This window comes from Ichthyophthirius multifiliis (genome assembly GCF_000220395.1).
Source record: "Ichthyophthirius multifiliis unplaced genomic scaffold scaff_1120509250947, whole genome shotgun sequence".
NCBI lineage: Eukaryota > Ciliophora > Oligohymenophorea > Hymenostomatida > Ichthyophthirius > Ichthyophthirius multifiliis.
In genome coordinates this window covers 37,825-51,814 of record NW_004086350.1, presented here as the reverse complement: position 1 = coordinate 51,814, position 13,990 = coordinate 37,825, and the positions used below count along the sequence as shown (strand labels likewise).

General features: G+C 15.3%; 3 protein-coding genes across 3 annotated transcripts, besides 49 other annotated features; 2 read left to right on the top strand and 1 right to left on the bottom strand. All coding sequences in view use genetic code 6, as the record gives it.

The window, feature by feature from the left end:
• Positions 1-289: 289 nt before the first annotated feature.
• On the top strand, positions 290-846 carry IMG5_116760 (hypothetical protein; the record flags this gene model as incomplete). Its single annotated transcript, XM_004034584.1, has 2 exons — positions 290-301; positions 409-846. 2 exons carry the CDS (start codon positions 290-292, stop codon positions 844-846), a joined length of 450 nt encoding a protein of 149 aa, XP_004034632.1.
• A 22-nt stretch (positions 847-868) lies between these two features.
• Positions 869-921: a microsatellite.
• A 5-nt stretch (positions 922-926) lies between these two features.
• Positions 927-1,019: a microsatellite.
• Positions 1,020-2,020: 1,001 nt separating this feature from the next.
• Positions 2,021-2,145: a microsatellite.
• On the bottom strand, positions 2,038-2,305 carry IMG5_116750 (hypothetical protein; the record flags this gene model as incomplete). The annotated part of the gene is made up of 2 exons (XM_004034583.1): positions 2,038-2,044; positions 2,148-2,305. The coding sequence occupies 2 exons, from the start codon at positions 2,303-2,305 to the stop codon at positions 2,038-2,040; spliced, it is 165 nt and encodes a 54-aa protein (XP_004034631.1).
• Positions 2,049-2,184: a microsatellite.
• Positions 2,058-2,182: a microsatellite.
• Positions 2,061-2,187: a microsatellite.
• Positions 2,306-2,768: 463 nt separating the features above from the next.
• Positions 2,769-2,898: a microsatellite.
• A 359-nt stretch (positions 2,899-3,257) lies between these two features.
• Positions 3,258-3,292: a microsatellite.
• Positions 3,293-3,375: 83 nt separating this feature from the next.
• Positions 3,376-3,414: a microsatellite.
• Positions 3,377-3,422: a microsatellite.
• Positions 3,422-3,533: a microsatellite.
• Positions 3,442-3,506: a microsatellite.
• Positions 3,444-3,541: a microsatellite.
• A 1,118-nt stretch (positions 3,542-4,659) lies between these two features.
• Positions 4,660-4,726: a microsatellite.
• A 111-nt stretch (positions 4,727-4,837) lies between these two features.
• Positions 4,838-4,877: a microsatellite.
• Positions 4,842-4,879: a microsatellite.
• Positions 4,851-4,902: a microsatellite.
• Positions 4,903-5,112: 210 nt separating this feature from the next.
• Positions 5,113-5,188: a microsatellite.
• Positions 5,113-5,206: a microsatellite.
• Positions 5,114-5,192: a microsatellite.
• Positions 5,115-5,206: a microsatellite.
• Positions 5,117-5,182: a microsatellite.
• Positions 5,149-5,236: a microsatellite.
• Positions 5,195-5,241: a microsatellite.
• Positions 5,242-5,686: 445 nt separating this feature from the next.
• Positions 5,687-5,748: a microsatellite.
• A 295-nt stretch (positions 5,749-6,043) lies between these two features.
• Positions 6,044-6,097: a microsatellite.
• A 352-nt stretch (positions 6,098-6,449) lies between these two features.
• Positions 6,450-6,517: a microsatellite.
• Positions 6,472-6,519: a microsatellite.
• A 748-nt stretch (positions 6,520-7,267) lies between these two features.
• Positions 7,268-7,330: a microsatellite.
• An 807-nt stretch (positions 7,331-8,137) lies between these two features.
• Positions 8,138-8,240: a microsatellite.
• Positions 8,139-8,268: a microsatellite.
• Positions 8,200-8,268: a microsatellite.
• Positions 8,269-8,829: 561 nt separating this feature from the next.
• Positions 8,830-8,876: a microsatellite.
• Positions 8,877-8,885: 9 nt separating this feature from the next.
• Positions 8,886-8,965: a microsatellite.
• A 66-nt stretch (positions 8,966-9,031) lies between these two features.
• Positions 9,032-9,073: a microsatellite.
• Positions 9,044-9,094: a microsatellite.
• Positions 9,095-9,282: 188 nt separating this feature from the next.
• Positions 9,283-9,334: a microsatellite.
• Positions 9,283-9,336: a microsatellite.
• Positions 9,287-9,331: a microsatellite.
• A 145-nt stretch (positions 9,337-9,481) lies between the features above and the next one.
• Positions 9,482-9,524: a microsatellite.
• Positions 9,525-9,768: 244 nt separating this feature from the next.
• Positions 9,769-9,810: a microsatellite.
• Positions 9,772-9,821: a microsatellite.
• Positions 9,822-9,905: 84 nt separating this feature from the next.
• IMG5_116740 (phospholipid-translocating p-type flippase family protein, putative) lies at positions 9,906-13,685 on the top strand (the record flags this gene model as incomplete). Its single annotated transcript, XM_004034582.1, has 5 exons — positions 9,906-10,178; positions 10,232-10,356; positions 10,449-11,816; positions 11,905-12,047; positions 12,079-13,685. 5 exons carry the CDS (start codon positions 9,906-9,908, stop codon positions 13,683-13,685), a joined length of 3,516 nt encoding a protein of 1,171 aa, XP_004034630.1.
• Positions 10,361-10,447: a microsatellite.
• Positions 10,364-10,429: a microsatellite.
• Positions 11,820-11,890: a microsatellite.
• Positions 13,448-13,549: a microsatellite.
• Positions 13,452-13,555: a microsatellite.
• Positions 13,564-13,617: a microsatellite.
• A 238-nt stretch (positions 13,686-13,923) lies between the features above and the next one.
• Positions 13,924-13,970: a microsatellite.
• Between the last annotated feature and the right edge of the window lie 20 nt (positions 13,971-13,990).

Here is a 13,990-nt window from a genome sequence, read left to right as displayed (position 1 = left end):
GGATATATGTCAAATTAATTTAGTTCAGAAATAAAAGTATAAAGTGCATTATAGCATCCAAATATAGTAAAATTATATGGCTTCTTTGATGATATAGATTACTTTTATTTAATTATGGAATATGCGCCAGGTGGAGAACTCCATATCTATTAAAGATAATAACCAGAAAGAAAATTAAATGAAGAATAAGCAGCTTTTTATTTAATGTAAATAGCTGATGCTTTATTTTACATTCATAAAAAAAAAGTTATACATAGAGATATTAAAACAGAAAATATTTTACTTTGTAATGTAAAAAATTGTAAAAAACAAAAAACTAATTTATATTTTTTTTTCTTTATTATATATATATATATATATATATTTGAAAATTCGTATTTTTATTTAAAATATTTTTTTAATATAAAGGATGTTGTGAAAATTGCAGATTTCGGATATAGCACAGTTTGTGGAAAAAAAGATTCTAAAAAAACTTATTGTGGAACTCTTGATTATATGAGTCCAGAAATTGTCAAAGGAGAAAAATACAATAAGTAAGTTGATATGTGGGCTTTTGGAGTATTAGCTTATGAAATTCTTTAAGGAGTAACTCCTTTTTATGAAAGAAGTAGAAAAGGAACTCTTTAGAAAATAGAAAAAGGATAGTTTAATTTTACTAAGGATATTAGTGATGATGCTAAAAACTTTGTTTCTTGTTTACTTAATGTTAGTTCTGTAAATAGATAAAGTATTAAATAATAAATAAAGCATTAGTGGATTAATTAAAAAAATATGGCATATTAATAAAAAATAGTATATGATATAGATTTAAAAGTTATTAATATTTTAATGAATAAAGAAGATTGAAAAATTTTTTATTTACAATTTTTAAATAATAAAAATAATGAAATAAATATAAAAACATATATAAAAAAAATATAAGTATTTATATATATATAAAAATATAATATTCAATAATAATATATATATATTATATTTATATATAATAGATATATAGATATATATATATATATATTATAATTTTTATTAAATATTATTTTATACATTATTATTTTAAATAATATATTTTCTTTTTATATAAAGATATATATTTTTATAATATTTATTTTTATTTTTAATATTAATAATTATAAAAATAGTTTAAATATTTTTTATATATTTTTTATACTATTATATTTTATTAAAAATTTATATATAAAAAAATGAGCATATTATAAATAAATATTCCTAATTTATACCCAAACTAAATTTAATAATTACCTTTTGATTATTTTATAATATTAGAATTTGGATTTGAGCAAAGTTAACATGAATAAAAGATAAAAGATATGATATGGGGATTATATAATGTAAAAGAGAAAAAAACTTAGGAATAAAAATATTTAAATTTATAAAATTTAAAAAATGATCAAAATAGTATGATATAAAATAACATGTTTGTAAAAGATAGGTAAAATAATATGATTTATTAATGTTTTAATACTCTTAATAAATTGATAGAAAGCGAAATTATTTAAAAGAATCAAAGATATGCATTTATATTTAATGCCGAAACAATAAATAATGACGATTTTTTATTATAATTTTTAGAAGAATATAAAATATAACCAAAGGAATATTACGAAAATTATTTTATATATAAAATAATTTTGTGAATTATTTAATATATAATTCCATGAATATAGAACTATAGAGTCTGAAATAAAATATTTATCTTTAAGGACTAATATTCATTAAAATTCAACTGAGAATATCTTTAAATAAATGCAAAAGCTTTTAAATATTATCATAAAAATTGAAAATAATTTCATTTTTCCTTTAAAAAATACTAAGTTATAATAATAATTATAATAATAAAATCTTATTTAAATTCCTAATATACAATAAACACATTTTATTTAAAATAAATAATAATTATAAATAGGAAGTCCTATTATTAATGAAAATAATAATAGATTTAATAATGAATTGCTATTAAAAATTAATTAAACCTACAAAAGTAATAATAGTTATTCGAATTATAATAATTAACAATAATCATAACCTATATAACAATCATAATAATAATCAATATAAATATAATAAAAATAATAATAATAATAATAATAATAATAATAATAATAATAAAATTAATAATAATAATAAACGCATTAATAACAATAATCACATTAATAATAATAATCATAAACATAGTCTCAATAATAATAGTCATATTCATAACATTAGCAATCTTAATAATAAGGTTAGTAATAACAATAGTAATAATAATCGACATAATCTTAATAATATTAACACTCATCATCATCTTAATCTCAAAACTAATATCAAAACAATTTCAAAGATATGAAAACCGTAAAAAAGTTTGGAATTTTAAGAATAAGGGGTCTTCCTTATTCATGTTCAAATAAAGATATATATGATTTTTTTAAAGGATTTTAAATTGTACAAGATGGATTAATAAGAGTTTATAATAATGAACAAAAAGTGAGTGGGGAATGTTTTGTTCTTCTTTAAAATAAAGATTAGATAAAAGAAGCAAAATAAAAACTTCATGGTCAGAAAATATTTTAAAGATATATAGAAGTTTTTTAATCTGAACCATAAGAATTCTTATAATATTATGTGGATAAGTAATTACCTAAAAGTATATCGGATAAAAACTAAAATAATAATAATTATAATTATTATAAAAGCAATAATAATTATAATAATAATAGAGATTATAATGAATAAAATTAAAGCAGTAATTATTCTAGAGGAAATAAATTTAATAATAATAATAATTATTCTAACTATAATTATAATAATAAATATTAAGATTATAATAATAGATCTTATAATAATAATAATAATAATAATAATAATAGTAATAATAATAATAATAATAATACTAATAATTTTTCGAAATCTTTTGATAGAAACAAAGATGATTAAAATAATAGGAGTAGAAGTTTTCATAAAAAATATGTGTATGATAAATATAATAAATATTATTATTAACATAATTCTTATGATAATGATGACAATTGATGTTTATTATTTAAATATATATTTATTCTTTTAATTTTTTTTAAAAAAAATTTATATATAAATCATTATATTGTTATTTTTTATTGTAAATTTTATATAATTTTTATTTATTTATTTTTTCTAAAAATATAATCATTTTTAAACTAAAAAAAAACAGATATAAATAATTTTTAATAATACAAATAATATAAATTTTTATTTTATTTTAGATTATATTCAAAAAATCATATACTTAAACATATTATAATTAAACAAATTATAAATATTAAAATAACTTAAATAAATAAATAAAATAATAACTATTATAATATGAAAATTTATATTTATTAAATAAGAAATACGTTAAATATATATATATATATATAATATATATATTTATATATATATTTATAATAAAAAAACGAAAGCAATTTAAAAAAATAAAAAAAAAAAAATTATAAAAGTAAAAAAAAAAACTAATCAAAAAAATAAAAAAACTTAAATACTTTAAAAAAATAAAAAAAACTAAAAATGTTCTATCCAAATCAAAATCTACCATAATCAATAATATACGGTTCCAATTATTAAGCTAATCAAGATCGTAATTTCCAATCAAATAGTCCTTTACAAAACCAAAACATGGACTATTAACAAGAGTAAGAAGAAGAAGACATAAACATATTACAAGGTGAGAGTTTATCCCGAGTATTATATTTAAGGAAATTATATTTTAACGTATTTTTACAACTCACAATAGCCTGTACCTTTTCGTCATGTGCTATGAAATTTGAAGAATATTCGAAATGGTTATAAAATAACTATGGATTTACTTTTATATTTTGCTTAATAATAACTATTACTTTAGGTTTATTAGCTTTTTTATTTAAATCATTATTATCTCGTCTATTAGTAAATTATCTTTCTTATGTAATATTTGTATTATCATTTGCCTTATTATTTGCCTATTTAACTACTTAATTCTCAGGAGTTATATTTTACCTACTTTTTTATGGAGCCACTCTTATGTTTTCTCTCCTTATTCATGTATTAACTTCTAAAGGATATCTTACTTTTTAAATAGCTGCTTTGTATGTTTTTGGAAATGTACTTGCTGTTACACTTGTTTTTGAAATTTTCAGCTCAATTTAATTACATGCAATTTATATTCTGGCTGTCATTTGTATATTATTTGGATTCTTTATTGTATGGGAAAATGAAACTGTCGTTAGTGGGGCAAAAACTGAATGGTCAAGGGAAGATCCGGTGGTTGGAGCTATTGCTATTTATATGAATGTTTCGACTCTTTTATTGCATGTCAATAGTCTTATTTCTGTTGTTTTAACTGATAGAAGTTAAAAAAAATGATTTTTTTTTAGTTTTTTATTATTAAATAATATTGTTATGCATTTTATATAAATAAATTTTTGAAATTGTTTCTTTATAATTTTTTTTTTTTTAATATTATATTTTTTTTTTAAAAAAAAAAGGCATTTTATTTATTATAAGTTTTTTTTCGTTCATATGTAAAATTAATCAATCAAAAATATTTGTAAAATTTGTATATATATAAATTAAAATTTAATTTTAATTTTAATGTTTAATCTTTTTTAATAAGATTGTTTTAAGATTATTACTTTTTTTTATATCATAAAATTATATAAAATAAAAAAAAATTATTAAATATTAGTAAAAAAAATAATATTTTTAAATTCTATAATAAATATAAAATTAAGAATAAGAAAAAATTATTATATAAACATGTAAAAAATATAATATTTAAATAATGAAAGTATAAAAAATAATTGAAAGTTTAATTAATAAATTATTTAAATTATTAAAGAAAAAAAATATTAAATACAAAAAAATTAAAAAGATATTATTAATATAAAAAAAAATAAGCAATTCTATAACTAAAGTAAATAATTAACATAAAAATAAAAGAATAAAAATGTTTTTCATTTATATGATTTAAAAATATTAATGTAATACTAAAAGATATATTTCTTATTTATTTATTTATAAAATTTTTTCATAAAATTAAACCTTATTATTAACATGATATTATATTATGATAAAAATAAATATTTGATAAATAAATTAACTTAATATATATAATAAAATATAATAATGTATAAAATAATATATATAAATAATATAAATATATAAAAATATAGATATATAAAAAATATTTATATATTTATATATTTATATATTTATATATATATATTTTATTTTTTATAAGATATACATATATTTAAAATTATTTTTAATTTAATAAGCTAAATTTATAATTTATTGTATTTTTTTAATAAATTATATATATATTAATTATTTTTTTCTTTTTTTATTAAGAAAATATTAAAAAATTATTCTTTTATTTTTTAATAATTTTGAATGGATTTTAATTTTAACTAAATATGATTATTTTATATAAAATAATTTTTAGAAAAATTATATTATAATATTATATAATAATATATTTTCTTGTTAAGTTTTAATTAATAATAAATTATATATTAAATAATATTTTTATCCTATTTATTATTTAATTTTATTTTATAATTCAATATTCTTTAGTTAATAATAAAAACATTGGTGAGTAAAAAATTATTTAAACTATGAATAGTTACATTTTTTTTATTAATATTAATTTTATATAGATAAAAAGTTAACAAACTTTATTTATTTAATTTAAAATTATTTTTATTTATTTAATTTTTATAATTTTTTTTTTATTTAGATAGTTGAAATTTTTAATTTATATTATTTTTATATTTTCTTTTATGTATTTTTAAAAATTAATATTTATATTTTTTTTTATAAAAAAAAATAATGATTAAAATATAAAAATTAACAAAGTTTATATATAATAATTTATATTAATAATGAAATAACAAATAATTGGTTAATTTATTTTTCTATAATATCAAATAATAATAATAATTTTTTTAAAAATATATTTTTAATAATCTTTAATTTATATGAAGCATTAATATAAAATTAAAAAAAAAAGTATTTCATTTTGTAAATAAAAATATAATATATTTATATATATATAATTAAATTTAAATAGAAATAATTATTTTTAAATTAAATATATTATTAACTGTATAATTATAATATACATATATTTATTATTTTTTTAAATACTTACTAAAAATATTTAAAATATAAAAAATAAATTATCGCCTATATATTTAATAACAAATAAAATTGATTCTTTATTAAAAAAAAAAAATGAATGAATAACAAATAAAAAAATTAAAAATAAAAATAAATGAATCAATAGAATAACTAAAACAATAAGAATTAAATCAAAAAAATACCCAAATAAACATGCATAAATAAAAAAAATAAAATATTTAATCGTCTATAAGTAATAACAACACCCAAAAATCATATGAAGAATTCGAAAAATGTTAAAATAATTAATCAGAAAGATAAGAATATAGTAAAAATAAAAAAATTATAAATTAATATATTAATATAAAATAATAATAATATATAATAATGTTAAAAAAACATTAGATTTTAAAATAGAAATAGAAAAAAAATTCAATAAAAGCGAATGTAATTAAAAATATGAATTTCCAATAAAAAAGAAAGGAAATAAAGGAAATGAAAAATTTGATATAAATTAAAACTTTTCACCGTCTTAAAATTCCTCAATATAATCTCTAGAAGAAGTTTTTATTTATAATTTACACGAATAAAATATGAAAAATTATCAAAGAGAATATTTTAAATAATAAGAGATAAAAAATGATTAAAAAGAAGAAGAATTATTAAAAATATAAGAATAAAATTAATAATTTAATGATAAAAAATTATTTATTAAATAGTAATAATAAAACAAAAAAGTCTAACTTTTAAAAGATGAAAAATTTAGAAGAATTAAAACTGAAGAAAATGAAGATTTTGAGAATAATATATAATAAAAAATATAAATTATAGAAAAAAATGTCGAAGATAATAAAAAATAAGAAGATTAAGATAATAATTTAAAAAACATAATAAATAAATATCAAAATAATAATAAAAATAATTAAAGCATTAAAGATAATAAACTAAAATAATTTAATAATTATAAAAAAAAAATATTTCTAAAAATAATTATTCAGGGATATAATATAATTAATAATAAATTATAAAAATAAAAGATATAAATAATATTAAAGAAAAATAGTTTAATAACGTATAGAAAAAATACATTAATTTAAATAAAAGTGATGAAGAAATTTCTAAAAAAATAAATCAAAATAATAAATAATAATAATAATAATAATAATAATAATAATAATAATAATAATATTAATAATAAATTCCTAGAAAATAGTATCAAAAATATAAAACATAAAAAATAGTATAAAACTAATATCAAAGTAAAAATATATCTTATTTAATATAATTAAATTATTTCTTTTTTATTTTATAAAAAAAAGTAATTAGTAATTTTAAAATGATAAAAGTAATTTAGAGTTATATTAAAATTAATAAAGAAATTAAAAAATAATAAAATGTATATAAAAAAATAACTTAAGTTATAATAATAATAATAATAATAATATTTTCATAAACGAATAATTTTCAAATTAATATAGTTTATGCAATTAATAAAATTCATAATATAAAAATCGAAGTTTTCATTAATAGTTTTAATAATAATTACAAAACAAAACATTAAATAATTAATTAAATAAAATTTATAGTAGTAATAATTTAAATAATGAAAAAGCTCATAAAATGCCTAATTAAAATAATATAAGTATTTCAATCAACAGTAGAAGAAAATAATAGTAATAATAATAAGGAAATATAAGTTCTTTATATGGAAACTAAAGAATTATTACGGAACCTTCTAATAATTATTTAAATATATAATATGACTAAATATAAAATTTATAAACATTAACAAAAATATTTTCAAAATAAAGGTAAAAAATTGTATTATTATATTAATATTTACTATTATATTAATAGTTTTATTTAAGATAAGGATAGTACTAAAAGAAAATAATAATAAATTTCGATAGGTAATTCATAAGAAAATAAAAATTAAGAAAAAATATATTAATAAAAAAAACTTATTAGCGAACTATTATACAGAAGTAAACCACTATTTAATTAGAAAAAAATTAAAACAATATAAAAAATTAAAATAATAATAAAAGAAATAAAATTATTAATATAAATAATAATAATAATAATAATAATAATAATAATAATAATAATAATAATAATAATAATTATAATAATAATGATGTTTAAATTTAAGATATAAATTTAATAAATTTATAAATTAAAAATATGAAAGAATAAATTTAATAAAAATAAGCTAAAAATTTAAATGGAATTTCTAATTTGCATATTATTTCTCAATAACAAAATATTAAAAAATAATTAAATAGTGACAATTTTTATTAAAAAATTTATTTAAATAACAATAAAATTCGTATATATAAAAATAATTAAGATGATTTTATTGTAATTAAAATTATAAAATATTTATTAAAAAAAGTAAAAATGTGTTTTATGTTTAATATATTTTTACAAAGTATATAATTTTAATAATATAAATTATATAAAAATCATTTTAAATATTTATAAATTATTACTAAAATTTCTTTATTTCAAAAAATTTTATTTTATTAATTGATAAATAAAAAAGATTTTTATATTAATTTTTATTATAATATTAATTAATTACTTTTTTATTAGTTTTTTAATTTTATCTAATTTAAAACATTCAATAAAAATATACAAAATAACAAATAATAAAAAACATATATAAAAAAATATTATAATTAAAAAATTTAATAATTTAATTAAAAATATTTTCTAAAATAAAAATATTTTTTTTAAATAAAGTAATATATTAGTATAATATAGTATAGTATAGTATAGTATAGTATAGTATAGTATAGTATAGTATAGTATAGTATAGTATAGTATAGTAACTATATAATTATTAAAAATTTAAGAAAATTAATATATTTAATTTTGTAATTTTTTTATTAAGATTTTAAAATTATAGATTATTTATTAATATTATAAATTAATTATTTTAATTAATAATTATATATTATCATAATTTTAATATATTAATATCTGTTTAATTAAAAATATTTAATTGATGTTTTTAATATATATTTTATATTAATAATATTTAATACTATATTATTATTTTAATTTTTTAAAATATATATGTAATTATTTAATTAATAAATTATTATGCTGTCGATTATATTTATCTTTAGAGTTTTACATAATTAGTTTATTTTTATTATAATTTTTTTTTTTTTTTAATTTATTCTTTATTTTATTTATATATAATAAATTTATAATGCAAAATACAATTTTTTTTTTTTTTTATCTACTGAAGTAAAAATAAAATATTTATTTGTATGAAAATTCTTACTATTATAAAATTAATTTATTAATTATAATAATAATGCTATCTGTTTTTAGATCATAAATTATCATTTAATTATTAAATTAATTATTTATTTTTAAATATGATTCTATTTTAGTAAATATATGAAAATGTTTGATTATATGATTTTAATTAAATTCTTTATTTTATATTTATGAATATTTTTTCAAAAATTAACTATTAATTTACTAAAAAATATAATAACAAACTTTTGTTTTTAATATTATTAATATTAATATTATAAGTTTATATTTTTAAATTAAAATAATACAAAATAATAAAATTAGAAAAAATAAAGGAAAATATATTTATCATAATAAATTATCATTAATAAAATAAAAAAAAAAATTAATAAAATAAAATAAAAATAAAAAAAATATTTACAAATCAATTTAAAGAAAATAATAAAAATACTAAAGAAACACATTTTAAAGCAAAAAAATAATTAACAAAAAAATATAAAATGAACGAATAATTATTATTATAAAATAAAGAAAAGTACTTCACAAAAGAAGAATTAAACCATAAAAACTATCCGGAATAATAAAATATTTATTATTGTTTAAAAAGTAGCATATCAGATCCCCAAAAGCACCCAAATCGTATAATACAAACAAATATTCCAGACTTAGATGTAATAGATAATCAAATACATACAGCTAAATATAATTTATTAAATTTTTTACCTTTATATTTATTCGAATAATTTTCTAAATTATCAAATGTCTATTTCCTAGTAATTCGAAAATTAAATAATAATTAAAAATATTTATAAATAATATAATATAGATAATAGGTTTAACTCAAACAATACATGATATAAGCAATTCCGATGGAAAACCCGTAATTTTAATACCATTAACTATAATATTAACAGTTACAGCTATAAAAGATGTATACGAAGATTTAAACAGGTTTTATAAAAATAAAAAAATATAAACCAAAAAAATAAAAAAATACAGAAATATAAAAATAAAAAATACAAAATATAAAAACAAAAAAATAGGCATATATATGATGAATAAGAAAATAATAAAGAAATTGAAATTGGTCAGAACAATATTTTCATAAAAGGAAAATGGCGCGACTTACGAATCGGAAACATAATAAAAGTGAAAAAAAACGAACCTTTACCATCTGATTTAATCCTTCTTTATTCTTCTGATAAAAAAGGCAAATGTTACATTGAAACAAAGAACTTAGACGGTGAAACCAATCTAAAAATAAAAACAGTTCCAAAATAAATAAAATAAATATTTAAAACCCCTGAAAATATTTTCGAGAATTTCTCCTTTGCCAAATATGAAAGACCTAATCATTTTTTACACTAATTTCAAGGCAGTTTTGCCCTCAATTGTACTGAAAAAGGCTTAATAGAAGTCCCTTTAGACCCGAATGCGTTTATTTTAAGGGGTTGTACATTATAATAGACTGACTTTATAATTGGTTTAGTTGCCTATACGGGAAATCATACAAAAATAATGCTAAATTCGGTCAAAGCAAGGCCTAAAATGAGTTCTATTTAGAAATAGATGAATGAAGAAATTATATTGGTTTTTTTAGTATAGATAATTATTTGTATTTTGTGCAGTTTATTATGTTTAGTTTGGGAACTTTCACATTCTTTGAATTTTTTTCAGCAAAAAAATTATTTTAAACCATTTTTGGTTAATTATGGAATGTGGATGCTACTTTTTTCAAATTTCGTGCCTATTTCTTTGCTAGTAACTTTGGATATGGTCAAGTTTTTTTAAGCCTAGGGGGTTATTAAGGATAAAGAAATGGCTTCAGAAGACGGATTAATTAAACCTCAGGTATAAAGTAGCTCACTTAATGAAGAATTAGGGTAAATAGGCTATATTTTTACAGATAAAACAGGAACATTGACATGTAATTAATTGATATTTAAAAGCTTTTAGCTAGAAGGGATTATATATGGGAATTAGGATGATGGTTTGGAAGGTTTTAATGATTTAAATTTATAGAAAAATGTTAATTAAGGCAATTTAGAGTAGAATTAGGAAGATTTTTTCATTTTTTTAAGTATTTGCAATTAGATTATTGTTGAAAAAAAAAATAATTAGTATATATATAATGGATGTTCCCCAGACGATGTATGCATAGCGGATTTCGCTTTAAAATTAGGAGGTTTTTAAATATAAGAAAGTGATGAAAATGGTATATTAGTAATATAAAATATAAAAACAGAAAAAAAGTATTTTTATCGAATACTAAACATAATTGAATTTTCAAGTCAAAGAAAAAAAATGAGTATTATTTTCGAAGATTTAGAAAAAAAAAAAATATTCTTATTTTCAAAAGGTGCTGATTGTGTTATTTTTTAAAATTTGGATAAAAAAAATAAAATAAATAAGTAATATATATATATATATATTATATATATATATATTTATTTATATATTTTTATATTTTTATATTTATATATATCTATTTTTATACAGAAATTTAAAAAACTTAACTTAAAAATATCTTAATTAATGTTCCTAATAAGGTTATAGGACATTACTTTTAGCAAAAAAAACTTTGTAAAATTACGAATATGACAATTGGTAATAAAAATATACTAAAGCCCTTACTTTATTAGGTCCAGATGTAACTAATACCATAATTTATAGACAAATCAAATATATATATTTAATATATTTACTAATAGAGAGAAGAATAAATTGAAAAAATAACTTCAGAAATAGAAAATAATTTAATTTTGTTTGCCAGTACCGCTATTGAAGATAAACTATAAAAAAATGTTCCAAAAACAATTCGTAATTTACGACTTGCTGGTATTTAAATATGGATGTTAACTGGAGATAAAAAAGAAACAGCAATAAATGTCGGCTTATTATCCGCTATAATTGAAAAAGACTATAAAATTTTAGAGTTAGATTTCCAAAACGACGAAGATATGTAAATAGTTATTAATAAGTTAAATTATGTATATAAATAAGCTTAAATTGTAAAATATATATAAAAAATAAGCCTTATAATTACTGGCTAATCTCTCGAATTTATGACTCATTAGAAATAATAGGAACAAACAGAGAATTTATTAAATTAATTTATGGTTATAACTTAATTAGTAGAATCAGTAATCCTCTGTAGAGTTTCTCCGAAATAAAAAAGGCAAATAATAGACCTTTTTCGGGCCAAAATGCCCAAAAGTAAAACCCTAGCAATAGGAGATGGTGCAAACGACGTCAATATGATCATTGGAGCACATGTTGGTGTAGGAATAAAAGGCTTAGAAGGCTAATAAGCTGCAAGAGCTTCCGATTTTGCAATATGTGAGTTCCAATAATTGAATAAATTGCTATTATTTTACGGAAGGGAGTTCTATAGAAAAAACTCAGGTATAGTCTTATATAATTTTTATAAGAATATTCTCTTGGTACTGCCTTAGTTGTTTTATGGATTTTTTAATGGCTTTTCGGGGCAATTTTTATATGATATTTGGGTTTTTTAACTATATAATATTGTTTTTACTTCAGCGCCTATAGGTATATTTGCTGTATACGATAAGTAGTTTAAATGTAAATTTTTAAAGGAAAATCCGCTTTTTTATTGGGAAGGAATTAATAATATGATGTTTAATTCGAGAGTTTTCTGGAAATGGTTTTTTATGGGAGCATTTTAGGCATGTATATTAGGAATTTTAGCAGTTTAAATTTTCGAAGATTAAAATTATTTTAGTAAATTAGGATTTGGCAATTATTTAGATTTGACAGGGAATTTCATATTATCAAATGTAGTCTTTATATCAAATTTTAGTATCTTTTTTTTTTGCAAAGGAGCTAATATATTTATATTTGGAAGTAGTTTTATAAGTGTATGTTTATTTTATATTTGTTTGTAAACTTTTTAGTATAAAAGCACATTTTTATTGTTTGATAGAATGATTTTAGGATAAAAAGAAATATTTATATTAGGTTAAATTTTTCTATTTGGAGTTTGCTTGCTAGTTTAATATACAGTATTAGTTTTAGATGGTATTTATATATATTTATATTATATTTTATTTATTTATAAATATATATTAATAAATATATATATATATATATATTATATAATTTTATATATATTTATATATATAAATATTTTTGTATTTTTCTTTATTATTTTATTTTTTTATATATTTAATTTAATTATATATTTTTTTTAGACATATATTATTCTAAAATTGTTAACAATGAAAAGATTAGAAGAATAAAAATAGAATAATCAATGAAAGATTTGTAATTTTTTTTTTTCATATTTTTATTATTAATGATTTTTTAGTGCTAATTAAAAGAATATAATATCTATAGAAATGCAAAAAATATTAAATTAAAATGTTAAAATTTAAAAATTATGATATATTTTTTTATAAATATATCTCTATTTATACTTGTTTATTAATATTTATATTTTTTTACAATTATAATATAATTTTTTTATTTATATAATCTTTAAAATTTAGAAAATAATATATAATATTTTATATTAATATATTTATATGCTAATATATTTTATTTATTTATAATAAAAAAATAC